The sequence below is a fragment of the Canis lupus genome, chromosome 12 (genome assembly GCF_003254725.2).
Source record: "Canis lupus dingo isolate Sandy chromosome 12, ASM325472v2, whole genome shotgun sequence".
In the NCBI taxonomy this organism is placed as follows: Eukaryota; Metazoa; Chordata; class Mammalia; order Carnivora; family Canidae; genus Canis; species Canis lupus.
Window position 1 is genome coordinate 8,357,482 of NC_064254.1, and position 26,302 is coordinate 8,383,783.

The 26,302-nt window shown below is 50.0% G+C and overlaps 1 protein-coding gene across 19 annotated transcripts in view; it reads right to left on the bottom strand.

The window, feature by feature from the left end:
• Positions 1-26,302, bottom strand: part of KIF6 (kinesin family member 6) — a 380,576-nt gene that overhangs the window by 9,032 nt on the left and 345,242 nt on the right. For 12 of the 19 annotated variants that reach the window (XM_025418662.3, XM_025418668.3, XM_025418664.3 and 9 more), the window contains 6 exons: positions 20,964-21,048; positions 19,294-19,429; positions 16,721-16,818; positions 7,629-7,718; positions 6,004-6,110; positions 2,764-3,018 (listed from right to left, as the gene is read on the bottom strand). In XM_025418662.3, coding sequence (XP_025274447.3) covers positions 2,918-3,018; positions 6,004-6,110; positions 7,629-7,718; positions 16,721-16,818; positions 19,294-19,429; positions 20,964-21,048 — 617 coding nt within the window. In that variant the 3' untranslated portion in view covers positions 2,764-2,917. Of the gene's footprint in view, positions 1-6; positions 487-2,763; positions 3,019-4,181; positions 5,438-6,003; positions 6,111-7,628; positions 7,719-16,720; positions 16,819-19,293; positions 19,430-20,963; positions 21,049-26,302 lie in introns of those variants that run through there. The other 7 variants (XM_025418669.3, XM_025418671.3, XM_025418672.3 and 4 more) reach the window with 3 other exon arrangements.

Sequence of the window (26,302 nt, forward strand, 5' to 3'; positions counted from 1 at the left end):
CTGCAAGGAGACGGGATGTTCTTGGTGAGGCTGTGCACAGGGGCACTGATTTCTCCCCGGATTGAAGGCATGGGGATGAGGTTCTGGGGCAGTGCGCCTCCCAGGGCTCCGACTCCCAGGGGCTGCACTTCTACCCCCAGCTCTGAAGGACGATGCCTCCTTTGCTCTCTGCAGAGGCTTCATCTCCTGGAGCCAGGACCAATACTCATTGCCCAACCCCACGGTTTTCACAGACGCTCCCTTCCTAGATTCTCCAAGAGATTCTCTTCTTGCTTTTTGCTCCTGATGTTTATTATATTGCAGGGTGGCTCCCCGTGACCTCATGATTGGACATGGAGAAGGGTTCTCTGGCCTAAGAACCAGGGCCCCTGAGTTCTAGCCAGGACAGTCCCCAAGTCCCCAAGCCGCGGTGTAACTGGGCAAATCATGTCGGTTCTCTGGGCCTCACTTTCCGCATAATCCAGACCGATGGAGCTGATGATGTACCTGGAGAAGAAAGGGAGCGAGCACGGCTCCTTGCTTCTCAGAGTGTGGGTCAGGGCTTCCCCAGGGAACTTGCTGAGAAGCGCAGAACCTTGGCCCCCAAGCCGGATTTACTGGACGACTAAAAATCTACATTTTAACAAAATCCCTAGATTTACTGGCACATTGACATGTGAGAAGAAATGGTATGAGTGACAAGCAGTTAATTTGCTTAAAGTTTGGCTCTCACAGTAAGAGCAAGAAGGCTTGGGAACATAGTGTTTAAAACCACTGCAGCGGGGGCACCTGGGTGGTTCAGTGGTTTAGCGGCTGCCTTTGGCTCAGGGTGTGATCCCAGGGTCCTGGGATCGAGTCCCACATGGGGTCCTCGCAGGGAGCCTGCTTCTCCCTCTGCCTGTGTCTCTGCCTCTCTGTCTCTCTCATGAATAAATAAAATCTTTAAAGATAAAAATAAAATCATTGCAGCCGGCAGAGAGATTGAGGAGTGGCACAACCGCAGTCACGTTGAGCATAGCCACGGGGACCTGGCCCTGGGCGGGGAGTGTAATTCCCCACGACACACTGCATGTGGGAGGTGTCCGGGAGGAAGAGGTTGAAAACAGCTCAAGGCCATGAGCCCTGGGTCCTTTAGATCTAATTCTGAGTGCAAGACCCTAAGCTGTTTAATTAAATGGAGATAGTCCTTATTTTTCGGACATTTCTAGCTGTTCTGAGTCTTGAGGTGGGAAGGAAGGACACCAGGCACCCCAGAGCATAGGCAGGAGATGCGTTCCAGTCACTCTGGACTCCTGCTTCCCAGCAATGCTGCACACTGAACCCCCTGGTTGTGGCGGTTGGGGGTGCTTTGGAAATCCCAGTGCCTGGGCCCCTCCCAGGACTGATGAAATCAGAATCTCTAGGGGTGAAAGATGGGGCGGGCAGGTGATACCAATGAGGAGCCAGGGTTGAAGCCCACAGCTCTTGGCTCTCTATTCCGAGGACTGTGAGGGCAGGAACCGGGGGCTTGGCAGCCCGGGCCAGGATTAGTTAGCGTGGCCGTTGGTGAGGGGCAGGGGGTCTGAGCCAGCTCCCACCTCCACCCCAGCACTGTCACGACCTCCCACAGACACTTGCCAGCAGTGGTGACTGGGGCAGGGCTGGGCTGAGGAAGGCCACGGAGCAGGTTCAGAGTGCAGTGCCCCCACAGACACAGGCCTCAACCCCAAGGAGGAAGTGCCATTTATTTACCTGGTGAACCCCAGTGAAGTGGTGGAGCTGTTGATCTACCCTGGGATTTCGTGGACTATAGGATCCCGGACTGGAGGGTATTGCTACAGAGAAGCCATTGAGAGGAGATCACCCTTCGCTGGGCTGGGCCAGTTCTCATCACAAGGGCCAGTTTCCCCGCTGATGGTCCCTGGCACTTGGCTCTTTAGACTGGGACTTTCATGGACATTATCTCAGGAGGGGCTGGCCACCCTGACGAAGGCAGATGTGTGAGGGGGCTGGGGGAGATGACCTGCCCCAGGTCACACAGGGCCGAGTGTCACGGGTCACACCGCATTTGGGCCTCCTCCCTCCCAGTTCTAGATTCTTTCCGTTTCTTGGGGACGGACCCTGCACAGAGGAGAGCTGGAGGGTTTCTCGGAGTGGGGATGGAGGAGTCCGGGCTGGCAGGGGGCTCTGAGGGCATCTTCCTGGCACCGGTCGGAGACCAGGGCATGGTGGCCGTGGGGGTCACACCAAGGTTCCTGTCCAGATGCAAGTAGCTCCAAGCTCAGGGATCAAGGAAGATTTTTGGTTTTTTGAAGCACTCTAGGAAGGGGTTAACCTAATTTTCTCAGATTTTTAAAGCCGTCCTCGGCAGTTAGAAACAGCAGATTTGACACCGTGGATGACAAACGCCCCGTACGGGGGACATATACCTGTCTACACGTGCTCCTGGCAGGGATTTAAACGTTCCACAGCTTTTCCATGAATCCTAAATCACCTAGATTCATCCTGGCCCTTGGTGCGGCGTAAGAGCCAGCGGGCGAGGCTTACGTTAAATCACCCTCTCCGGGCTCCTGCTCCCAGGCCGAGAGTCACAAATTCCCCATAATGAGGACTCCCGAAGAACCCCAGACAGACAGCGCCACTAAATTAAGAGCAGAGGGAGCCCCGGGCAGGGGAGAGGGAAGTGTTTGCTTTGGCTGACTGAAGGTGCCTGGGGCCCGGCCCACGTGTTTGCCTGACAGGGAGGCCTGATAAGTGGGCTGCGTGGTGGGATCAGCCATCTGCCGCACGTCGGGGAGGCCGCACCTGCTGGCCCCTGGTGGGACAGGGACCCCTTGTCACCCTTCTTCCGCTTCCTTTGCAGCCTTGTGGTCACCAAGAGCCCAAGATTATTTTGCTTTCCCTTAAGAACAGAAATTGAACCCTTGAACTTTTGTTGTGAGGAGCTACTTCCAGGCTGCTATTTGTTTGGAGAACAAAGCTCCCCAGCTGCAGGGACGGTGGAGGCCAAGAGGCAAACACCCGACGGTCCACCGAGTGGCTTCTCAAGACCGTGTGGCCCTGTGGAGAGAGCGCAGGAAACCTGGGTTATCCTGGCTCTGCCATTTGTTAGCTGGGCAAGTTATTCAAACTTGGTGTGCCTCGGCTTCCCCACCTGTCAAGTGGGGGATCAGACTTGACCCCATACCCTAAGAGGGCCCCGCCTTTCAGCACAGCTTTCTGTACCATCTGGGCACCGAGGTAGCAGGAGGATGCCGTCCCGACGTAGACCTCGGGCTCAGGCCTACTTCTCTGAGAGGGCTGGAAACAACGTCTTTATTATGTGGGCAAAAGCACAGTAAACAGAACTTAAAAATGTTGCTTACGTGTAGACTTCTCGAGGGGACGAATAATGGTTGATTTCTAGGCATTGGTTCCAGGGGAGGGGAGCGTCCCAGCCCCAAACCGCTCCCTCCACCTGGGTCCCGGATGCCATGGCCTCTCGTCCTCTGCAGGCTTGGTTCTCTCTCCCACATCACCCACCTGCCTTGTACTGCACCCCTCCTCCCAGCGCGTAAACACGTCGGTGGAACCACTGCCCCTCCTTAGCCCCAGCCTGCCGGCTGCCCCTTCCCAGCTCAGCCCCTGGGACAGCTGCCCCCACTCCCCTCCTCTGCTCCTGCTCCTTCCTTTCCTTCCTCAACCACCGCACGGGGCCTGTCATCCTCCCGGGCCCCTGCCTACGGGGCGCTTGCCCGGGGCTGCCGGGACATGCACAGCGGCCAGCGGCCAGCGGCCCTTCTGCGCTTCCCCAGCCTCCTAGCGGCCCTGGGCTCTACTGGCCCGTCTCCCCCGGACCACGTTCTGCCGCAGGCCTGCCTGAGGCCACCCTCACTGCGCTGCCGGCCCTTCTCTCACCCTCGCCGAGCCCTCCTATAGCTCTGGCTGGATCTTTCTGCTCACCTCCAAATGGCGGGGTGCCCAGGGGTCTGTGTCAGCGATTAGAATAACCCTGCTTGCTCTCTTAGGGCTTCTACACAGGACATGGTTCTATACACCCCTCGGACCTTCTGCGGAGCTCCAGACTCAGGTTCAGGGGCCCAGTGATCTCCTTTGGGGTCTCCAAGGGCTTCTGCAACATCAGATGGGCCCACTGGCACTCTGAATTCCCTCAGCAAATTCCCTCTTGTGTCCCCCCCTCCCTGCCTTTCTGCCCGTGGCATCCGCATCCTATTAGCAGCTCAGAGCAGGTGCCCACGAGCCCTCCTAGCTCTCCTCTCCCTCACGACTCACGGCCAGTCTGCCGCTAGGGCCAGGCTCCCCTCGCCCTCACCTGGACCTCCCCAGGAGGTCCTGGGCTTCACAGCCTCTGCTGTGTGCAATGGCCAGAGTGAGCTTGCCAAAGCCTGTCAGACCAGCTCACACCATGGCTTCAATTCTCCAGTGGGTTCCACTGCACCTGGAATAGAAGCTGAGCTCCTTACTCCCTCCCACAAGGCCTTTTGAGCGGGCTCCTGCCCCTTGCTCAGCCCTTCAGTGACTCTGGCCCCCTTCCTTCCCTCTAGGACTGTTCATTTTCTTCTCCTTTTGCATGGAACCCTTGCTCCCAGGACACTGTGTGTCCACTCTATTCTTACTATTTAGCTACTAGTTCAAAGCTCTGCTCTCCAGAGAGTTCCCCACCCCAGCTAACTCTACCCCGCTGCTCTCTACAATGTTACAGACTTTTGCATTTAGTAGTGCTTACCAGCGCCTCAAGTGATCTTAAGTGTTTGTTGGTGACTTCATTGTCTGTCTCTTCCCTACCTCCAGGACATCATGGCCTTGACTCCGTCTTGCTCATGGTTATGGCCCCAGCACTGATACAGTGCCTGGCATACAGAAGGTGCCCAATAAATAATAGTGTTTGCTAACAGATTGGCTGTTTAGTACCATTCAGTGTCTGATATGTATCATTAGAGGATTTGGGGAGTCATGAGGTCTTGGAGATCACAGAATATGAATGTAATTTTTTCTTTTCTTTTTTAAACAAGGAAATTGAGGAGAGAAGGCAAGGTATGGTGGCAGTTGGTGGCAGAAGCTGAACTATCTCAGAGAGACGCGACAGTGGTGCTGATCCCAGTGGTGGAGAGAGAACAGTGGGCAGGTTGGTGTCTCAGCAAGGGTCCCTGCTTGGTGAGGATGACGTGGCAAGGACACCCTTTGCTTGAGATGGCCCATCCATGTGCAAACCTTCTAGTGTCTAAACTGCAGAGTTGGACGTGAAACTGGATGGGGGTCTCTTGGGGCAGGTGTCAATCATTAGGGGATCCAAGTCCTCCATTTTGGCCATTAGGATGTTGACACGGGAAAGCAATGCTCAGCCCATCTGGTAGCCTTTGGCTTACTGGGACGAGGTTAAAAGTAGGGCTGGGGTAAAGGGTCCTGGGTCTCATTCCCGTGGGTCTCTGGGCAGATAGGAGTCAGGAGAAGAGAAGGCCTGTCCATAGCTGGGGGGCAGCTGCCAAGAGGAAGATGGGGTGGGGAGTGAGTGACAAAGGCCAGGAAGGGCCTTTGCTTTCTCTTCCTGCCACACCACAAGAATTTCTTCTTTAACTGTGAATGGGCCCTTGAGGCCTGAGCCTTTAAATGGTGTCTACATCTGTAGCTCATTGATAAGAACCAGGATCCAATCAGAGAGTGGTATTTCTAGCCAGGGACTCAAGCCACCAAACCTTCACTCAGCTCCTTCTTGTATGGAGAAGGCTGAGAGGACGAGAACTGGCTTTGGGGACAGAGAACACAAGGAGGTGAGGATCTGCAAGACGGAGGGAGGCTTTCCCAAGCAGGGCTTTCCCTCGGGCCTCTCTTGGTGTTTGTGATGCTGCCTCCTGGAGCCTTTTCCAGGGGGAAGCAGAGGCCAGGCACGTGTGAAGTGACCACAAGTCAGTTCTGTGGTCCCAGGAAGATGCAGGAAGCTTCCTACCTCCTTCTCAGCTCACTTCTTGCTCTGGCCTTTTCCCTCCTGCCCCCAAGGGTTGGTGAGCGGAGTGGGGTGACCTGTGGCCCTGGAGGAGGTGCACTTACATTTCTTCTGCAGAATGCTCTGTCTGGCCTTGATGAATGCCAGGATGTCAGAGTCCGTCTGGCTGTCCCCGGTGAGAGGGACGGATGATGCTGGCCTCTCAGGGACACTGAGGACAACCACATGTCACACATCACTACTGCACTTGGACTCCATGCTTACCTTTCCCAAGTGCTTCCCATGTTCAGCGACCAGATCTCACCCAGGAGGCTGTGAGACCACTGTCTGCCTCCTCACCCCTCTACCACGTCTGGGCAGAAGCCACAGCAATGCTTTCACATGCAAACGCATCATGCCCTCCCCCTGCACCCTGTCTTAATCCTGTTAGTGGCTTCTCACATCCTTCTTGGAATGGAACTCAGACTCTCCTCCTGTGTGATCTGCTGCCTCCCCCCCCCCCGCCCCGTACTGTGCTCTGGCCTCTCTGCCATTCTGTTATTCTGTTACTCAATAACATGAGTCCCTTCTGCCCTCAGGTCCTTTGCTTTGGCTGTGTCCTTTCCCTGGACTGCTCTCTTCCAGGACCTTTGCATGGTTGGATGCACTCATCAGCAAATGTGCTCAGCCCTTACCTAAAGCAAGCCCATTCCACCTGGGGCCTGTCTCCTTCAACACATCTGCCTTGTGTGGCCCCATCACCTACCATAGCTTAGCTGCTTGCTCTTGGGGCAGATAACTATTCTCTCCTCTCTTCGTAAAAACATGATAGTTAGCTGAATACGTTGCCATGGCAATATAGAAAAAAATATACTACATTTCCCAGCCTCCTTTGCAGCTATGCCTCCTTTGCAGCTATGTGCAGTCAGGTGACCAGGTTCCAGCCAATGAAACTTGGAAATCCCACAAAGAAGAAGTGTGGGATTTCCAAGAAATTCCCTTAAAAAAGGAAGAATGTATGTGCCTTTCTCCTTCCTCTTTTGCCATCCAATATATGCCCTCTTGGAGAACATTCAAAGCAGTGCCCTCCCAGCCTCCCAGACCTCCACTTCATACAGTCACTCCACACAGCAGATGACAGTACCCGCTGTCTTAGAAGACAGTGAGGACAGTACATAATAAAGGGCTGTTCATCATCACAAGTAATTATGTTGGCATCCAGCTGAAACCCTTGAGAAGTGCTCTGGCGGGACTGTGCCGGGCTCTTCTCTCTGTCTGAACTTGGAGTCGGCCTTGGCTGGACCTCACCCTGGGATGGCTTGGGAGGTGAGTAGAGTCTTGCTGGGGGAAGAAGGGTGCTCAAGAGTTCTAGTCAGAGGGCATAGGAGCACTGCTGGGGAGAGGCCTTATCGGCTTTGCTCCGTGACCCGCACATACAGCCTGTTATTCTGTTACTCAATAACATGAATCCCTTCTGGTCTCAGGGCCTTTGCTTTGGCTGTGTCCTTTCCCTAGATTGCTCTCCTCCAAGACTTTTGCTTTTCTCAGAGGGAGAAAACTATGCAGCTTTGGGACTCAGCACCTGTGAGAGACTGCAGGGATTTGCTGGGGTGCCAGAGTGGAGGCCTGCCCTGAGCTCTGTCTGTGCAGCAACCAGGCAAGGGGCTCCTGAGGATGTGGGGTAAGAGAACCACCCCATCCCACCCATGGTGGGGGCCGTCAGGGGCATCAGAGGGAGGAGGAGACAGACCTGCTTTCCAGGGAGGCGCTGGTGCTGTTGTGTTCCTGGCTGTGTGGGATGGGGGAAGGCGAGGGCAAGATTTTCCTGGCATTCACATTGCTGCAAAAGAAAAACGACAAAAGGAAAAGGTATGAGAGGAGATTTACGGGAAAGGAATGTAGGTGCATGTTTAGGAGCTGTATGGATCGAATGTTCGTGTCCTCCCAAATTCATATGCCACAGCCCTAACAACCAAGGCAATGGTGTGTGGAGGTGAAGCCTTTGGGAGGTAGTTAGGTTTTGTTGAGGTCATGAGGGTGGGACCCCCATAAGGGGATTGGTGCCCTAATGAGAAGAGGAAGAGAGCTCTTTCTCTCTCTACTATGTGAGGACACAGTGAGAACACGGCCTTCTGCAAGCCAAGAATAGGGTCCTTTCCAGCAACTGATTTTGTTGGACCTTGATCTGGGAATTCCAGCCTCCAGAACTATGAGAAATAAATAAGTTCCTATTATTTAAGCCGCCTAGTCTATGGCATTTGGTTACGGCAGCCTGAGCTGATCACAACAGGAGCCAGGAATCCTTTGTCGATGGACAGTGTCATGGGGAGCTCATGGGTGGCTCACACAATGGGAATTTGCCTCTCACAGAGGCTGGGGGTCTGAGATCAGGGTACGGCATGGTCATGTTCTCACATCGGTCCTCTTCCAGTCCTCTTCTGGCAGCCTGACACATTCTACTTGGGTTCTTGTAAGATGGAAAGAGAGTGAGCTAGCTCTCTGCCTCTTCCGACAGAGACACTGGTCCCCTTCTTGAGGGCTCCACCCTTGTGACTTAAAGACCCGCCTCCAAATACCATCACATCTGGGATTAGGCTTCAACAAATGAATTTTTAGAGGATGCATTCTACCCCTACCACCTCCTGGCAAATTCATGTCCTTCTCATTGTGCAAAATACATGCCTTCCATGTCACCAACCCCCAAAGCCTTAATGCGCCTGAGCATCAACTCTAAAGTCCAAAGTCCCATCTAAATCGAATATAGGTGAGACCGGAAGTCGAATCACCCTGAGGTGGAATTTCTCACCAGCCGTGAACCTGGGAAACCAGACAAGTTATGTGCTTCCAAAATAAAATGTTGGACGGGCATAGGCTAAACATTCCCATTTCACAAGAGAGAAAGGGGAAAGAAGGAAGGAATGATGGGTTCTAAGCAGGTCTAAAACCTAGCAGTGCAAACTCTGTGAGATCTTAAAGCTTGAAAATAATCCTCTCTGGTCCAATGTTCTGCCCACTGGACTCACTGGGGTGATGGTCCTGTCTTCTGGACCCATTGAGTAAAGGGCCTGCTGGGCTCTGTAGGGCCGGGGTCATGCCCTCATGGTTCTGCAGGGAGACCTTGCCCCTATAGCTTTGGGTAGAGGCTGACTGGTCTGTTGAAAGCAGGGCAATTCCCTCCACTTTTGAACTGGAGGAGGCAGCCGGTACCATCTCCCAGTTGCCTTCCAGGCCATTCGTCCCTTAACTTGGAAGAACAGTGCATGTCCACAGAATAGCTGTCATTTACAGACACTGTCTACTCCCCAGATCCTGGAAAGTGCTCTGCAAACATCATGCCATTTGCTCCTGTAAATAGCCTCATTATCTTCATTACAAAGGTGAGGAAATGGAGGCATAGGAAGGGTAAAGAAATTCTACAAGTTACCAGCTGGCTAGTGACGGAATCTGAATCTGCCCCACGACTCTGGGAGGCGTCAGGATCCATGCTCTCAGCCATAATGCTTTATCCGCCAGATTTGGCTCTGTGGTGTTCCGAGGAAGCATGTGCTGGGGATGCGCTGACCAGCCCCTGCTCCCAAGTGGCCAGTCGGATCCAACAGCTCAGGCAGGAGAGGGTTTGCCCATTAACAACCACCTTGCCTTGGATTCTTGGTTGCAAACAGCAGAACCTGACACTGCCCCTTGGGGAGTGAAAAGGCCAAAGCAGCCAGTGATGCCAGTGATGTGATGGGATTCTCTCTCTTGCTTTGTGATGGTCCTGCCTAGATGCCATATCAGAGCTGGAAGAGACCTAAAAAGTCACCTGGTCGGAGCCCTCCTTAACAGATGGGGACATTGTGGGGACACCCCACGGCTGCGAAGTGGGCTAGGGTTAGACGGGGGCACTGGCTTTGCCTAGCCTGCACCATCAGTCTGAGGCCCTCCACAGGCCGGACAACCTGCTGCCTCACCCACGAGTGCAGCCCCTTGCCCTGCTCCAGCCCTTTGCCTTCTCCCATCTCAGCTAGCCACAGGGCCTTTTTCCCTGGGTCTGCCTCCACAGGTTTGAGACTGTGGCTCAAACAAACAGGAAAGGAAATCAGAGCCTGGGAATCCCCCCCCCACCCGCCCCGCCTATTTCCCTGCACCCCAGAGACTCCATGGGGTGGTCGGTGGTCTGGGGAGAGTAGCATCTGTGATGTCTGGTCGGGGGTGCTATCGAATTAGAAGCAGCCACAAGGTGGCAGGCTCTGCATGCTTTTCTTTGGAGAACAGTGACCAACGATCAGGGCTCCTTCTGAGTGGTCCTGGGGCAGACTTCCATTCTGCAGGTGCTTTAATTACATTGCATCAAAGTCAGTTTGCAAACTGTAGCAGGTCTTGCAAGATCAGGTCACTGGCACTCAAATGGCTCATTAACTCAGTGGATTCCCAGTGGATTCCCAGTGGATCTTTGTCTAAGATTCCAGTAAGCATCCACAGGTACAAACTGTTGAGGGTTGGTAGTAGGTGGAAGAGGGGTAGAGGTGGATGTGGGCAGGGCAGAAAGGTGTTGTGATCACACCATGGAAAGATGGGGGTATCTGGCACCCTCAGCAGTGGCCCAGATGCCCAACATGTTGCCACGACCATGCAGGAGGATTGCACAATGTGAAGGCTTGGGGGTCCTGAGGGAAATGATTCCTCCAGTCTCAAAGCTGCTCAAGTGTCCCTGGATTTCACAGCTCAGTTTCTGAACCCTCAGGGGTCACACCACAAATTACTTTTGTCTTCTTTCCTGACCAACCAGCCTTTCACACTGCATTCATTTCTCTCATGTTGACATTCCTTCTGGAGAAAGAATACACCAGCCATCAGAATTAACTATCTTTTTCTTAATAAGGATTAATAAGTAGTATTAATAATTGGCCTCCTGGGTTGCCAGTCAGAGTGTCATGATGAATTTAGTGTGATCAGCCCGCAGGCTCTGGGCATCCCTGAGGAAGTGATGAGATCAGGTTTCTTTCAGAACCTGAGGAGCAGAGGACCAGCCCCAGGCCTGCAGTGAGTCCATCTGGAGCAGCCACTCTGGAGCTCGGGTGGAAACAGCCAGCAGACTGTGGCTCTCTCACCCCAGCAGCTCTTCAATGGCACTAGCACGTTTACCTGCTCATGCAACAATAGTGTCAGAGGGACCTTGATGCATCTTAAAGACAAGATGAGGAAATCCACAAGGGGGAAGCTGTCTTGCCTGAGAATCTGCTGCTTGAAAGAACTATAATGAGTTGTTTTAGACATCTTTGTGAAAGTATAAACTGAGGATACTCCTTGCAGGTAACCAATAGCGGTCTGATGCACACTTCTGAAACCCAGTGCTTGGAGCTGCAGGGTTAAGGGTTTCTTGGCAAGCACATCAGGAATCATCTTCAATTGGGATGTCTCAGGAATATCCAGGAATGCCAAGGCTCTACTTCTAACACAGGTGGGTGCTGAGAGGGGAGCATGATTCTTACAGTGATTCCCCAAGAAGATTCTAGGAGGCCCTGCACAGTGGCTGGTTCTTAGGCCTTTTCTATGGTGGACACTCTCTCACAGAAGCTGGCAGGCTAATGCTGGTGGCACAGGGGACAGATGGACAAGCAATACAGAGAGGCAGTCTTGGCTGATAGAGAGCATGGAGGAGGGTCAAGAAGACAAATAAAGAAGAGGGAGAAAGGGAATGTAAGGTGGGGATAAAGATGAGCAGAGCCAGAAGGTGGAAGAAAGGGATGGGGAAGAATGGAGCACAGGAGTGAAGCAGAGAGAGGAGAGGAGGGAGGGAGCGGGCAGTGGGGAGAGAAATGGGAAGAAAGGAAGTACCACCACTCAGCTTGGAGTCTGAAGTTCAGGATTAAGCTGTAGCTCTCCACAAAATCAACTATGGAGAAATATCCCTTTTCTTGGGACACCTGAGTGGCTCAGTGGTTTAGTGTCTGCCTTCTCCTCAGGTCGTGATCTAATGGTCCTGAGGTTGAGTCCTGCATCAGGCTCCCTGCAGGGAGCCTGCTTCTCCCTCTGCCTGTGTCTTTGCCTCTCTCTCTCTGTGTCTTGTGAATAAATAAATAAAATCTAAAAAAAAAAAAAAAATCCCTTTCCTTTTCCGGGACTCAGTTAGTTAAATGAGGAGATTGAATTCAGGGTTTCTCAAGAGAAGTGGTGGCAGCCAATAGCAGGAAGTTCTGGTTTTCCAATCAGAGGTTGGCTTTGTAAGCAAGTGTAGGTGTATTTGCTGAAAATCCTGGCACAGTTGTATGAAATAGCACAGAATATGGGCTGGAAAATGCCACTTCCTACTAAAGCAACAGAATAGACATGTGTCCCTCAAGGGCAGTCATTGATGTGAAGAGTGAGCACAGTAGCTGGACACTGAGAGGCCTGGGTTCCAATCCTGCCTAGCCACTGATTAGCTGGGAGACCCCCAGCAAGCAGATTGAATTCTCAGAGCCCAAGTGTTCTCATCTGTAAAATGGGGATGATGATATATATATATATTGCACATTTGCTCAGTGCTTGGCCTACAAGGCCCTCGAGAAATGACAGGGTACTATTACTATAAGAGAAGAGAGCTAATGCTATCTCCTTGGGGAATTTAAGGACACCAACAAATAATTCTCAATGCCAGGTATTGGCAGAGAATGTCTGAGAAGCTATGATGTGTCCATCCTGCCTCACCCCTGCTAGAGTCTTGTGAGCTCTTTTCTGCTAGCGTTATAAAGCATGTAGTAGGTGATTTCTTTGTCAGAGGTGAAGCCCCTACTCTTCTCCCTTTCTCTAGTAGGGACCTTTTCCTCTTACCTATTAGAAACTTTCTGACTATAATTCTGGGTATCCAAACTGCTGCATGGAGGGAATTTAGGGGTGCCAACTACTCACAGTTGAAGTGTCTTAGCAAACACTGTTCAGGACGCTTGGTTGGCTCTGCCGAGTTAGAGTCCAACCAGAGCACTAGCTGCCACTGGACATGAACAGCACTCCAAGGCCTATCTGGGCTATCTCCCCAATGGCTCTCTTGCCAGTGGTCACCAAAGGGGCCTGGGCTAGAGTTCTGGGAGCAAGATTTTGAGAAAAGCTCTGATGGCTGATCTGATACACACCTTTGAAATTCAGGGTTCTGAACTTCACTTGGCAGGCTTAGTCTATTCTATCTTATAGCCCTGGAATGTGTGTACTGGGCCTTAACACATACACACAAACACACACACATGCATGTAAATGCATACACACACATGCATGCACACAGTGTATTATCTTTGAAACAAAAGAAAACTTATGAATGGAGTTTCCTATTTGCTGGGCAGGATATTTCTACCAGTAAGGATCTCTGCAAGAGATCTAGAAAAGAGGCTGGGGAAATAATCAGGGGCTCTGAGACTCATAATTGGGAGGAACACGTATGGTTGTGTGGGACACATGAGAGGCTCGGGACTGAGCCAGAGCAATGACCAGGGAAAGCCCTGTGCTTTTGGCCCAGCCATTTAAACATGTTCTGTGTAGTCCAAGAGTTTCAGAGGGAAGCAGGCAGCTATACAAGGGTTGCAAACTCAAGTGTTCCAGAGGTTGGCAGGTACCTGAGTCAATGCCCAGAGAGGACCAGTGTAGGACACTAAGGCTAAGCTACCTGTATTGCCGTAGAGCAAGTCTACTTACACTGCCTTTTTAAAGAATTTAAATTGATAGACCTATTTTTTTTTTTTTTTGAGAATTTTTAGGTTTACGGAGAATTGAGTAGATGGTACGGAGAGTTTCCATACAACTCCCCTCGCCCACCTTGTAGTTTCCCCCATTATTAGCATCTTGCATTAGTGTTGTACATTTGTTACAACTGATGAATCAATATAGATACATTATTGTTAACTCAAAGTCCATAGTTTATCTAGCAGTTCACTCTTTCTGTTGTACAGTTCTAGGAAATTTTAACAAATGCACAATATCATATGCCCATGATTATGTATCATACAGAATAGTTTCACTGCCTTAAAAATCTCCAGTGTTCCCCCATTCATCCTTGCCACCCCTCCTCTCTCACCCTGGCGATCACTAGTCCTTCTACTGACTCCATAGTTTTGCCCTTTCTAGAATGTCATGTTGGAACCACACACTATGTAGCCTTGTCGGATTGGCTTCTTTCACTTAGTAATATGAATTTAAGCTTCCTCTATGTCGTTTTATGGCTTAGTACCTCATTTCTTTTTAGCACTGCAGAATAGTTCATTGTCTGGATGTACCACAGTTGGTTTATCCATTTACCTTTTGAAGGATATTTGGTTGCTTCCAGTTTAGGGCAATTATGAATAAAGCTGCTATAAACATCCATGCATAGGTTTTTGTAAGGAAGTAAGTTTTTAACTCATTTCGGTAAATGCTAAGGAGCATGACCTTTGAATTCTCCGGTAAGAATATGTTTAGGTGAGTAAGAAACCATCAAATTGTTTTCCCAAGGGATCATACCACTTTGCATCCCCACTAGCAAAGACTGAGAATTCCCGTAGATCCACAGCCTCACCAGCATTCGTTGATGTTAGTGTTTTTGGATTTTAGCCAGTCCAGTAGATGGGTAGTGGTGTTTCATCGTTGCTTTAATGTGCAATTCCCTAATGACACATGATATTGAGCATTTTGTCATACACATACATCTGTAAATCTTCTTGGGCGAGGTGGCTGTTTCAGATCTTTTGCCCATTTTTAAATTGGGCTGTTTTCCTTATTTTTTGAATTTTAAGTTTTTATCTATTTTGGATACAAGTCCTTTATCAGATATATGTTTTGAAAATATCTTCTCCATTCTGTGGCTCACCTTTTCCTTTTCTTATCAGTGTCTTTTGCAGAGTGATGTTTTAAGTTTTAATAAAGTCCAGCTTTTTTTTCTTCTTTTATGGATCTACCCCCCTGCCTTTTAAAACTCCAGGCTAACTAAACAGAACATACTTTGCCAGCTGCAGACTCTGGACTTAGGGGCTCAGATAGAAGGTGGAAGTGGAAGTGCTAAAACTAGAACACAAGTGGAAGTGCTGACACTGAGGGCCACGATGGGGGATGTGCAGAAGTCCAGGGAGAATGTCGATCAAGTGGTGGAGGGCTAACTGGCTGGCTTTTATTTTATTTTATTTATTTTATTTTATTATTTTATTTTATTTCATTTCATTTCATTTCATTTCATTTCATTTTATTTTATTTTATTTTATTTTATTTTATTTTATTTTATTTTATTTTATTTTTTAAAGAGATGATAGCATAATGTATAGACTTGTGGAATTACTACACTGTATACCTGAACTAATATAACAACGTGTGTCAACTATGCTTAAAAACACCAACAAATGAATAGTTTTAGGTTTACAGAAAAGTTGCAAAGGTAGTACAAAGGGTTACCATGTACCTCATACCCAGTTTCCCTTATTATTCAATCTTACATTGGTAGGGTATATTTGTTGCAACTAATGAAACAATACTGATACATTATTATTAATTAAAATCCATACTTTGTTTGAATTTTCTTAGTTTTTACCTAATGTGTTTTTTTTTCTGACCTAGGATCCTATCCAGGCTAGCACATTATATTTTGTTGTCAAGTCTCCTTAGGCTCCTCTTGTCCGTGACAGTGTTTTTTCTTTTTTTTTTTTTTTTACATTTTTCTTGTTTTTGATGGCCTTGATAGTGTTGAGGAGTACTGGTCAGGTATTTTGTAGGATGTCTCCCAGTTGGGACTTATATGATGTTTTCCTGATGATTGGACTGAGGTTATAGGATTTTGAGATCATAGAGGTTGAGTACCTGGGTGGCTCAATCAGTTAAGCATCTGCCTTCGGCTTAGGTCATGATCTCAGGATCCTGGGATCGAGCCCTGCATCAGGCTCCTTGCTCAGGAGGGAGACCGCTTCTCCTTTTCCCTCTGTCCCTCTCCCCAGTCATTCTCTCTCTCAAATAAATAAAATCTTAAAAAAAAAAAAGACCATAGAGGTCATGTGCCATTCTCATAACATCACATTAAGGGGACTGTCTGGCCTCCCCCCCCTCCACCACTACTACCTCTTTATAAGAGCTCTCTTTCACATTTTCCAACTTGAGAGTTTAGCTCCTATTCAAACCCGGTCAAAGGATTGCTCCTTGGTGGCAGAGGCCAATGTCCCTATCATGCTACCTTGGCCTCTGTCCTGACAGTAGTGGATCTCTTTGGGGGATGGAGGATGGCCGAGGCATGCTTCTTTGGCTTTACCACCTGAGTTGTTCGGTTGGAAAGATAATAACGTGGATGGCATAGAAGGAACCTACCTTCTGAAGGTGGTGTGGGCATGGGGGAAGTGGAGTCCCTCTGGATCATGCCAGCATTCAAGGGAACTGGCTCTGGACTGCCCTTATGTGGAGGCCGTCCTCATAGGAGGCTGCCCACATCTATCCTGAATCTGTTCTAGGACCAAGTCTTTGATCAGAGCTCCTCTGTGTCCTGGTAGGCCTACCACGCCCTGATCTATCACCAACATCCCCCCTCTGTCCAGTTCCCCTTCTCTCTCCCATGCTACTCTCCCTTCCACCTACTGCCAACCCTTTCTTCCTACACAGGGGGCAGGACCATGGCTTAAGCCATGGCTAAGCCACTTGGCTCTTGGTGTCACAGCAGTAGGTCCGCTGGCAGTCAGAGCCAGGAGAAAAAGGACTAGGAGGTGTGCCCAACACCATTGCTCAAACACACCTCAAAGCCACTGGCTTGAGTATCTACAGCTAATGTAACAGTACAAGTAATTCATCTTCCTGGATCCGGTGGCCCATAGAGACACATTTAGAGTAGCAAGAGGAGAGGTAGGGAAACTTTTCTGCACCCTCACCCTGTTAGCAGAGTTCTCTCCTTACCTTTTGTTAAAGAGAGGCTGAGATGTTTCCTGCTGGAACTCAGGCGTTTGGGGAAAGGGCTTCACGTGACTGAGTGAATTCACTGCTGGAGAATTTACCTGTTGGACCAAGAAGGAGTTTCACAGTGTTACCTCGAATCTACTGACATGGGAAAATGTCCTTGATGTAGTTCTTAAGGTGAAAAAGCTAGCTCTGGAAGTTGTTATATACAACGTGTCGGAGAAAAATTAATCTAGACATTATGATGACTGACTATAATGATGGGCATCAAAATATTCTCCTTGGATGGTAGGATTATGGATCATGTTTGATTTATTCTTTGTCCTTTTCTGTGCTAGAAATTTCTCTATTTTAAAGACAGATTGAGCCTCTATGGCTTATTTGTAGTGGGGAAAAGGTGTTTAAAATGTTGTCTGACAATTCTCCCGAAGTCCTCTCCGGTTTTGCCTCCCCTTGTCCTAAAGAGATGCTACTGGAGGTAGGAGAAATCCACTGAGCACTTCAGGTAGAGGAATAGCTCCACCGTGGTGCCCTAGCAGCCTTGCCCGTCTCCACACAGGCCTCAATTGCAGCTTCTCTGAGTCTTGGCAGAAGGCCCTATGATTCTCTCAGAATGTGAATAGCTGCTCCAAGGCTGTTTCCCACTTGCCTTCCTATCTCCCCAGGAGGTGATCATGGGACAGTTTCTCATCACCTCCCATGTTCTGATGAAGTTCAAGGCTTTATGCCTTGCTCTACTTAGGGTACATTAGCAGGATAGAAAACTGCCTAGTGGCAGCCTGGAATTCACTCCTCAACAACAGGGTGCCCCATCATCCCTACTGCAGTCATCTGGTCTGTTTTGTTTCAGTGACATCCTGTGGGGCAGAGGACACATGGAGCTGACATCTTTGGCTACTCTAGTTTTCACTGTCTATATGGGCAATACACTGCTCGAATCCAGCAGCCTTGCCTTGACTCTTCCTATGTCACTCACACAGGATGAGTCTCATCATCTACTGTTTGGTGGCTAAACTCCCTTGGGCACCAGCAGGGGCTGATGGCCTCATCACAAAGGGTTCTTCACGGGAGAACAGATAGAACCCAGAGGTACTGGGACCATAGAAGGGAACCAATGACATTTTTAATTTTCCTAATTCCTCCCTGAAATTTAGCATTTCTTTCAACAATATAGCGTAGACAACAAACGATAGCAGTATATGTAATATCAGTGACTTTGTCACCATTTAGAAATCACAGATATTTTCATGTCATATTACATTGTTGCAGAAACCCTGAAATACTGTGCTCACCATCACTTTGAAATTATGTTAAATATTGGGCTCACTCTTTGGGTCTTATCAATACATCTGTAAAGTGGTATACATATTATTATACCATAACTTTGCTTTAAAAATATTTTGATAACTTTATTTCTGTTTTATTGGTCTTATTGGTTCTGTCTTTGTCATCTCGTGTATTAAATTTTATCCAAATATTTTTCTCTATTGTCTGGTAACATGGCTACTTGGTAACATACTGGTTACTGCTTGGCTGTGTGTCATTGGCCAAATAACTTCTTGGGCTCTCAATTTCCTTGTCTTTAAAATAGAGGGATCAGCTGTGCCTCTCTGAGGGTTCTGCTAGTCACACCAGTGATATTATAATACGTATCTCATCACTTCCATTATGCCACAGCTGAGGAGTTACCAGAGGAAAATTTGAACCGGGGTTTGTATTACGCTTCTTAACAAGTCATTTTAGCCTTCATAATATGATAGAGAACTTCCAGGAATCTGTCTAGCAAATACGCAAGCATTTATCTACAAATATGTTTCCAGTGCAAAACTAGAAGCAACCTAGACGTTAAACACAATAGAAGATTAGGCAGATTAAAATAAATTCATATGATGGACGAGTGACAGCCATTAGAATGATGTAGAACAATAACATAGAAGGGTAGTCATGTGATTCAGTGAGGCCCAAAAACAAAAGCCGTTTGTGGTACTTGAAGACTGATATGATTCTATTTTTATAAAAACAATGGAAATATATGCATAGGACAAAAAGATAAAATTATATGACCAACATGCTAATGTTGGTTATCCTTAAATGGTCAGGTTATGGTGATTTTTACATCTTTGTGTTTTTCTCTATTTTCCAAAATTTCTATAACATATATAAATTATAGAAATATATAGTTATGTATACATACACATGTATACACACACACACACACACACACACACACACATATATGACTGGTAAAAAACAGTCAATATTGTCAATATGGTATCCCAGAGAACATTACCCAAAGCAACAGTGGCAAATACCTTGGTTTGGGCACAGCTTCCATCCCCCACATTTCTATGCATCAGGTGCCAGAGCACAGAGACAATAAGCCCCCAGCCATTTGCCTTCCTCATTATTAAGATGAGCACTTGCCTTATGAGCCACGGCTGAGAGCTCATGGGCCTATGGGTGGAAGCCCCCACTCTTCTGCCTCTGACAGCCTCTCCCCGCTTGCCCTGACATCACCCAGGCCACAGGAAGGGGGCAGGCTCTGGGGCAGTGAAGGGGGCAGCTGCTAATACCTGCAGGCTGGTGGCTTCCTCTGTCCACCAGGCTTCAAACTCTTTCTGCAGCTTCATCTTGGCCTTGTCCATGAGCAGCTGCAGGTGCTCGATCTCCACCTTCAGGGCCTTCAGGTGTGTGAACATGGTTTTATACCTACAGTGGAATCAGGGAAGAGTCTTGAAGGTCACCAGCAGGGAGGAAAGGCCATGATGGGAGTGTCGCTGTGGGGCCTGTGCCTCGGAAGGCTGCCTGTGCCGCTGCCACATAAACTCACTCAGCCCTCTACACAGTCCTATGAAGATGATGCTTCACTTTACAGATTCGGAACCTCAGGCGTGGAGAGGTTATGTAACTTGCTCTATGGCACGGGGCCAGTAAACAGTGGGGCCAGGATGTGAAAACCAGCTCTGGAAACCAGTCTAATGCACCTTTCTATTCCACTGGTTCAACTTTGTGTGGAGGACAGAAGCGTCCATACGTTTGTTACTGCCTGTGTAAGTTTGGGCACGACGGAGCAGGAGTTGTCCAACAGGAAACAGTTAAGTGGCCAAACTGCAGACACAGCTTGGCTCCTGAGATAACCTTGAGGTTGGAAATGTGGATCAAGGGGACAACACATGGTGGAATAAAGACACAAGAAAGATGGATTGGAAGGAAACTGGGAAAAATAAACAGAGTGAGGGAGAAAGAGGATAATGCAGTGCCAAATCCAAGGGTGGAGAGCAAACTGTGGCACATCTGGGAGGGTGGCGCAAGGCTTTCTGGAAGGAGGATAGCTGCAGGACAAGCCCCAGTGCAGTTATGGGGAGAAATCTGAGGGCCAGCTGAATGGGGCTTAATTCTGCTCAAGACTTGGGTAGTTAGGGGTGTGTGAGTGGGGGGTGGGGGGGAGGTAGGGAGAGGCCAGAGGCCTGGGGTTTGCTCAGGGGGCATGCCTTGCCAGCCCAGGGGTGGCACGTGTAGCATTGCCACCATCAGCTTCTCGAGGGCTAGGGAGGTGACTTGTTTGCTCTCCCCAGAGCCTCTCCATGGCATGCAGGACATAGCAAACATTGGTCGAAGTGTCCATCAATGAATGAACGATGAGCCTGGCCTGGGGCGTGAAGTGAGATTCTGTGCCCATGCTGAGTATCAGTTGTGGCCATGTGTCTGCTCATGCCTGAGGTTCCTCACTCTGTTGGTGAAGTCATCTTGGGATCCTAAATGGCTGCAAAGAGGGTGTGAGGTTCTGAGGACACCCTGCAGGTGAGGAGACTCAGGAGGGAAGCTGAGGCAGAGGCGGTGGGTGGGGGGAGGTGTAGATTGGCAGGAGGGAGACCTCAGCGGTCATATTTCTTGACTCCCCTAGATGGCAGCAGTAGATAAGCCTCATTGCTCCTGAGCTGCAGCCCGGGACCAGGGACCAGGGGCTGGTGAGGATGCCAACAAGCAAACCTCTGCATGGGCTCCCCAGCCCCCTGGGCCTTCTGCTCCTGATTCCAATCTCACTCAGCTTATGGTCCCTGCATCCCATACCCATCTGCTCAAAGGCAGCACGCCCTCCAGCTATTTGAGGACCCAGCTACTGGACCCACTTCCCAGAGCAGCTCCAGCCGTGGGTTGGGGAGTGGCCACTCTGCCTAGCCTGCGCAGCTCCAGGTCATCCCTGAGAGCCCAGGAGGCTGGGTGAGGTGAAACGAAAGGGTACCTTCTCTTTTCTTCCTCCAGTTGTGATCGAAGCTTCTCTTCCAGCAAGTCTGGCATCGAAGGCATGGCTATGTTTTCTGAGACGCCTGTAGAAGGAAGACGCCAATGGGTTACTCCAACAAAGAAGAAAGGTAAAAGGAGAAGTGGGGTACTTAGGGTAGAGGACAGAGTAAAGTGTATCCCAAGACGAAAGGGGACTCTGTGAGTACCTTCCAGGGCCTTCGGGTGGGAGTCTGCTTTGGCCCCCTCCTCTGGACGGCAATCTCTGCTCGGCTGAAAGCCTGTGAGGAGAGGCTTCCACGATTATTCGGCTGTCCCTCCCACAGTCCAACATCTGCCACTGGAAGAGAATTCCTCCTTACATTGCTACTAATCCTTTTACTGTTGAGTTCACTTATTTCCTCTTGAATCCCGAGGGAAGATGCAAAATAGCATTTTCCCATCCTCTGCTGCAGAGCCCCTCACAAACCAGGAAGACATCACTGAACTGTCTCACATTTGTCACATCTGTCTTTGCACCAGTGGAGGTGCTAAGAGTCTCTGGCCTCAGATCATGTTTCCTATTTTTGACTTCCCTCCAAAGCCAAGGTTCCCACGCCTCATTGACCCAAGCAATGCTAACACGCAGCCAGAGCTGAGAACACATTCAGGTGCCCTGCCCGTGAGACAGGGCGACGGGAACGTGCCACGCTCTGGGTGAGGGCTGTGTTCCCATGCATGCCGACCACTGCTACTGGCTGCCTAGCTGCCTGCTTGTCTGGGGCCTGGCCTCTCCCAGCCTGCTGGGTGGGGCCAATTTGTCCCCCCAGGAGTCACTGTGGTTGCTCTGCATTTCCTAGCCTCACAGGGGGCATCTTGGAAGTCACACAGCTCTGCTTTTTGCTCCATGTAGGGGAGAACCCACTTTCGGCCAGGAGCATTCTGGACAAGATCAGACTTCATCCTTCTAGTACTCATTTGAAGCATTGTTGTTCTCATTTTGCAGAGAAGGATACCGAGGTTCAAAGAGGTCAACTTGCCCAAGGCCACCCGGCTAACTTCAGGAATCCGGATCCAAATCTAGCTTTGTTTGGTTGCAAAGAGGCTTGGTTCCAGAAATTCCTTCTATTAACATTTCTGACAGATGGTCATCTGCTTTCTGCCCAAATATTTCCAGGGGGCAGGAGCTCACTACTTTGCACGGTGGCCCATTTCATTGTGGGTAGCTCTGTTTTCTCTTCCTTTGGGCTGAGACCCACCCCACTAACTTCTTTCCACCTCTACTTTGGGTCTTTGGAGCAGCAGAGCATGTCTTCCTTCTTAATTTGATGGTTCTTTAGAGATTTTCACAACAACAACAACAACAACAACAACAACAACAACAACAAAATAATGTACCAATTATGCATCCGGAGCTTTATTCTCGGGCTAGCTCTGCTTACCTCCCTCATCTAAGGGCTCAGTGACAGGGTTGCTTTCTGACTAGTCTCAAGGATTAGAGTCTAAATCTGGACCTAATACTCCAGATAGGTCTGAAAGGGCCAGGGTAGAGAACGGCCCTCCAACCTCTTAAAAATGCACGTTCTATATTTCTATAGCAGGTAAATTATGAACAGTGACCATTTATTGAATGCCTGCTATCTGTTAGGTTCTCACAAGTTCCTCCAGGCACGGAGCTAGATGCCCTCACCTTATTGCTAATTCTCAAACTAACCCAGCAGGGAGGGTCTTACCATCTCATTTCTGTTAGATTCTGAGGCTCAGAGAGGGTTGTGAATAACCCAGGGTCACACAGCTAATGAGCAGAGTTGGGATTTGAACTCAAACTTTGCTGGTTCCAAAGGACTCAGGGCATATACCAGGCAGCTCCCCTGCCCCCTGCCCCCCAACAAGTGCAGGTATTTTTCAACAGCTTTGTCACTGTCATGGCCATGTCAGTTTGTCACTGGCTTCTATGGAGCTTGGGTTTATTTATTTTTTAAATATTTTATTTATTTATTCATGAGACACACAGAGAGAGGCAGAGACACAGGCAGAGGGAGAAGCAGGCTCCACGCAGGGAACCTGACATGAGCCTCGATCCCGGGTCTCCAGGATCACATCCTGGGCCAAAGGCGGTGCTAAACCACTGAGCCACCCGGGCTGTCCGAAGTTTGTGTTTAAACACTTGCATATTTTTATGAGTGGCTGTCAAAACACATCCTATTTCAGCGTGATTGTTCTTTGGATCCTAAACGCCACACTTCCCATCTATTGGGGGTTAAGCCTCAGCCTGTCATGCCTCTACTCTATGCCTTTTATGTCATTGTCTAACTCACTGCACAATATGCAAAGCAGATTAGGAGTCTCTCCTTTCTCTCAGTCCAGGCACCTGATACTCTCTCTCCTTCGTATCAAGTGACAGCTGTCTCCCATAAACTGACTGGATGAGTGTGTGATTCCATCACCTGAACACGGGAGATGCAGATACCATTGGATTCGCCAACTGAAGATGCCAGGTCACCCATGCTGGTGCATTTTTTGGCCCTAAGGAGTTGGCTGCCTGGCCACATTGCCACCCCGGCCGCCCCCCCACCCCCCCCCGCCCCCCCCCCCCCCCCGGCACAGGTACCGGGAGCCCCTGGAGGGCAGGGTCTGGTCCTCCTGCTCTTCGCATTTCCCCTGGGCTTTGTTCAGGCTCCCAGTGCAGTGGACACTCAATGCTAAGTGTGTGCATGGCCCTTGCCCTCCCTGAAAAATGTGATAAACTCGAAGGCAGTATCTTCACATCAAACTGATAATGGTAGGACCTGAAATGGACAGAATGTTTCGCGGTCGCTTAAGAGGTTCAGAAATGAGCAAATCTATCTTCCAGCCGGTTGAAAAAGGAAAGCTGCGAATCTCCTTCTTTGTTTGAACACTTTTTGGCTCCACGCCAAGGAAGCCCCTGAGAGATGGGGCGAAGGCCCTGCTCTGTAGTGGCTGGCTGGGCACCCCGCAGACGCTGGCTGCAGGAGAGACCGCCGGGGCCGCAGCAGGCGTCTCACCCAGCTGGCCGAGGCTGTCCCTAAGGGCTTCACAAGGGGAGGCTGAGGTGACTTGGTTTCCCATCTAAAGGCCGTGGCTGCCCAGCACGAGCCGGGAGGCCCTCTGCGGGAGAGAGTTCTTGCTCCACCCCATCGCTCCACTAGCCCCATGGGGCTAGTGTGTCCCTTGGCTCCCGTCTTCCCCTTGGGCAGGGCATCTTGCAGGCTTCCCTGGCAGATCACAGTGGCAGGTGCCTTGGAGATGCGTGGGTGGCCTCGGGCAGAGAGAGCATTACTCTGAATGCAGCTGACCCAAGAATAGGAGATGATGTCAGCTGCTGTTTGTGGGGCATGCTCTCGGTTCTATTCTCTGTGCTGCCTCATTTATTCCTGTCATTCCGGCTAGCAGATGATATCACCTCTGTTTTGCAGACAAGGAGACCAAAGCTTGGGTGACCAGGAGGCTTGCACCATGCCATAAGCTACCAAATGGAAAAGCCAGCTTTGAATCCAATGGCTGTCATTCATTCACTCATGTAACAAATGGGCTGCCCCCATTGCAGGGGCGGCCTACTGGGGAAGGTGGACACTGAATCCACAAAAAAAGCTGAGTTAACGTAATGTTGAGTTGACATGGGGCTGAAGGGCACCATGAGGAGAAAGAGCTGGATAAAGGGTGGAGGGCTGCTATGTTAGGGTTGAGCGGTCGGAGAGGTGTCGCTGAGGAGAGGCCAAAGACCTGAATGAGGGGCGAGAACAAGCATGCAGAAATCAGGATGGAGAGTATAGCAGCGAGTGCAAAGGGCCTGAGGTACATCTGCTCGGGCCTTCTGAGGAACTGCAAGAAAGCTAGTGTGCCTGGGAAGGCTGGTCGGGGAGAGCAGTGGGAGCTGAGGCCAGATCATGTAGGACCTTGTAGGCCCTGGTAAGGATCTCAGCTTTGAGGCTAGAGCATTTTGAGGACAGAAATGGCTTGATCTATTCCTTTGATAACTAAGCCAAGCAGTTCTTTGCCGATCCAGACAAAGCTGCTCCGAACTAAAGAATGGTCCGTGTGAGCTGGCGCCAGGATGCTGTAAGCCTATTGAAAGGATGTGGGAAAGAAAGCTGGGGCAGGGGACCTCGGGCAGCTGGAAGGAGGGCACAACATATCCCCAGGACACAAGCTGTCCACGTTGTCATGGCAACCAATGGGTTATTGCCAAAGGTGATGTTTGCTCAGTGCAATGCATTGTAACCCCCCCAGGAGACAGCCCTGGCTGCTTCTGATGCTTCCTGAGGTGGGGCTTATCAGTCTGGTCTGAAGAGAAAGAGGGGCTGGGGACTGAAAGGGGACCCAACCAAAGCGGCTGAGCAAGAACAGAGGAAGACAGAGTAAGTGAAGGCCACTGGGGCTTTGTAAGTCTCCATGCCCACTGGGACTGTGGCCAGGGACAGGACCTCCAGTCACCTGACAGGAGGCACGGGGGGCCTGCCTTTCTATCACAGGATTCTGGCTGGGCCAGGAGCACAGGGGGCCAGAGCCCTGAGTGGCCTATGAGGTGACACTGTGACTCCGCTCAGGCGGCTGGCTCCAGAGCAATACAAAAGCAAGAAAGAAGGGTTTCTTTTCAGCAGCTGTAGATATGAATGTCACACAAGGAGGGAGCCCTGAGTGGTCACATAGTATCTGAAACTTCAAACAGGGCACCCTCAGTCCCAGGCTGACCCCACCTCTTGAAGTGTCAGGTATTTGGGAATTAGCAGCATGAGGACAAAAGAGGCCCCTGCTGGGAAGGCTGGCTCCCTGTGGGCCCCTTCCAACCTGGTGGGATTTGGAGACACTGAATAGACCATTATAATTTCTCTTCCTGCTTCCCCATACCCTCCTCTTAAACATAACATCATGTGTGCATACGCGTGCGCGCGCGCACACACACACACACACACACCTACACCCTAAAACTCTTCTACAGTCATTCAGTGTCTGAAATGTGCAGGATATTATTTCTTTGGGTCAGTGGCTCTCTGCTGGGTGTGCACATGAGATGCTGGTAAAAGCACAGAGATAGCTGGGCCCTGCTCTAGCTCTACTGAGCTAGAGTCTTCCAGTAGGTTCCTTGGGGACTCTGATGCTCAGCCCTTGCTAAGAAACACTGCTCAAGGCTCTGCACCCAGGTTCAATGCAAGTACTCTGTGCAGGAGTTACAAGGAGTGCAGAACCCGCAGAGGATTTGATGGGATAGTATATGGGGCTAGTGTGTCCCTTGGCTCCCGTACACTTCCCAGACTTCTGGGAGCCACAGGGGGGAAAAGGGGCCCAGAGGTTTCCAGCAAGGAAGACACACCCCTTGCAGGGCTGGAGCTGCCTGCGCTT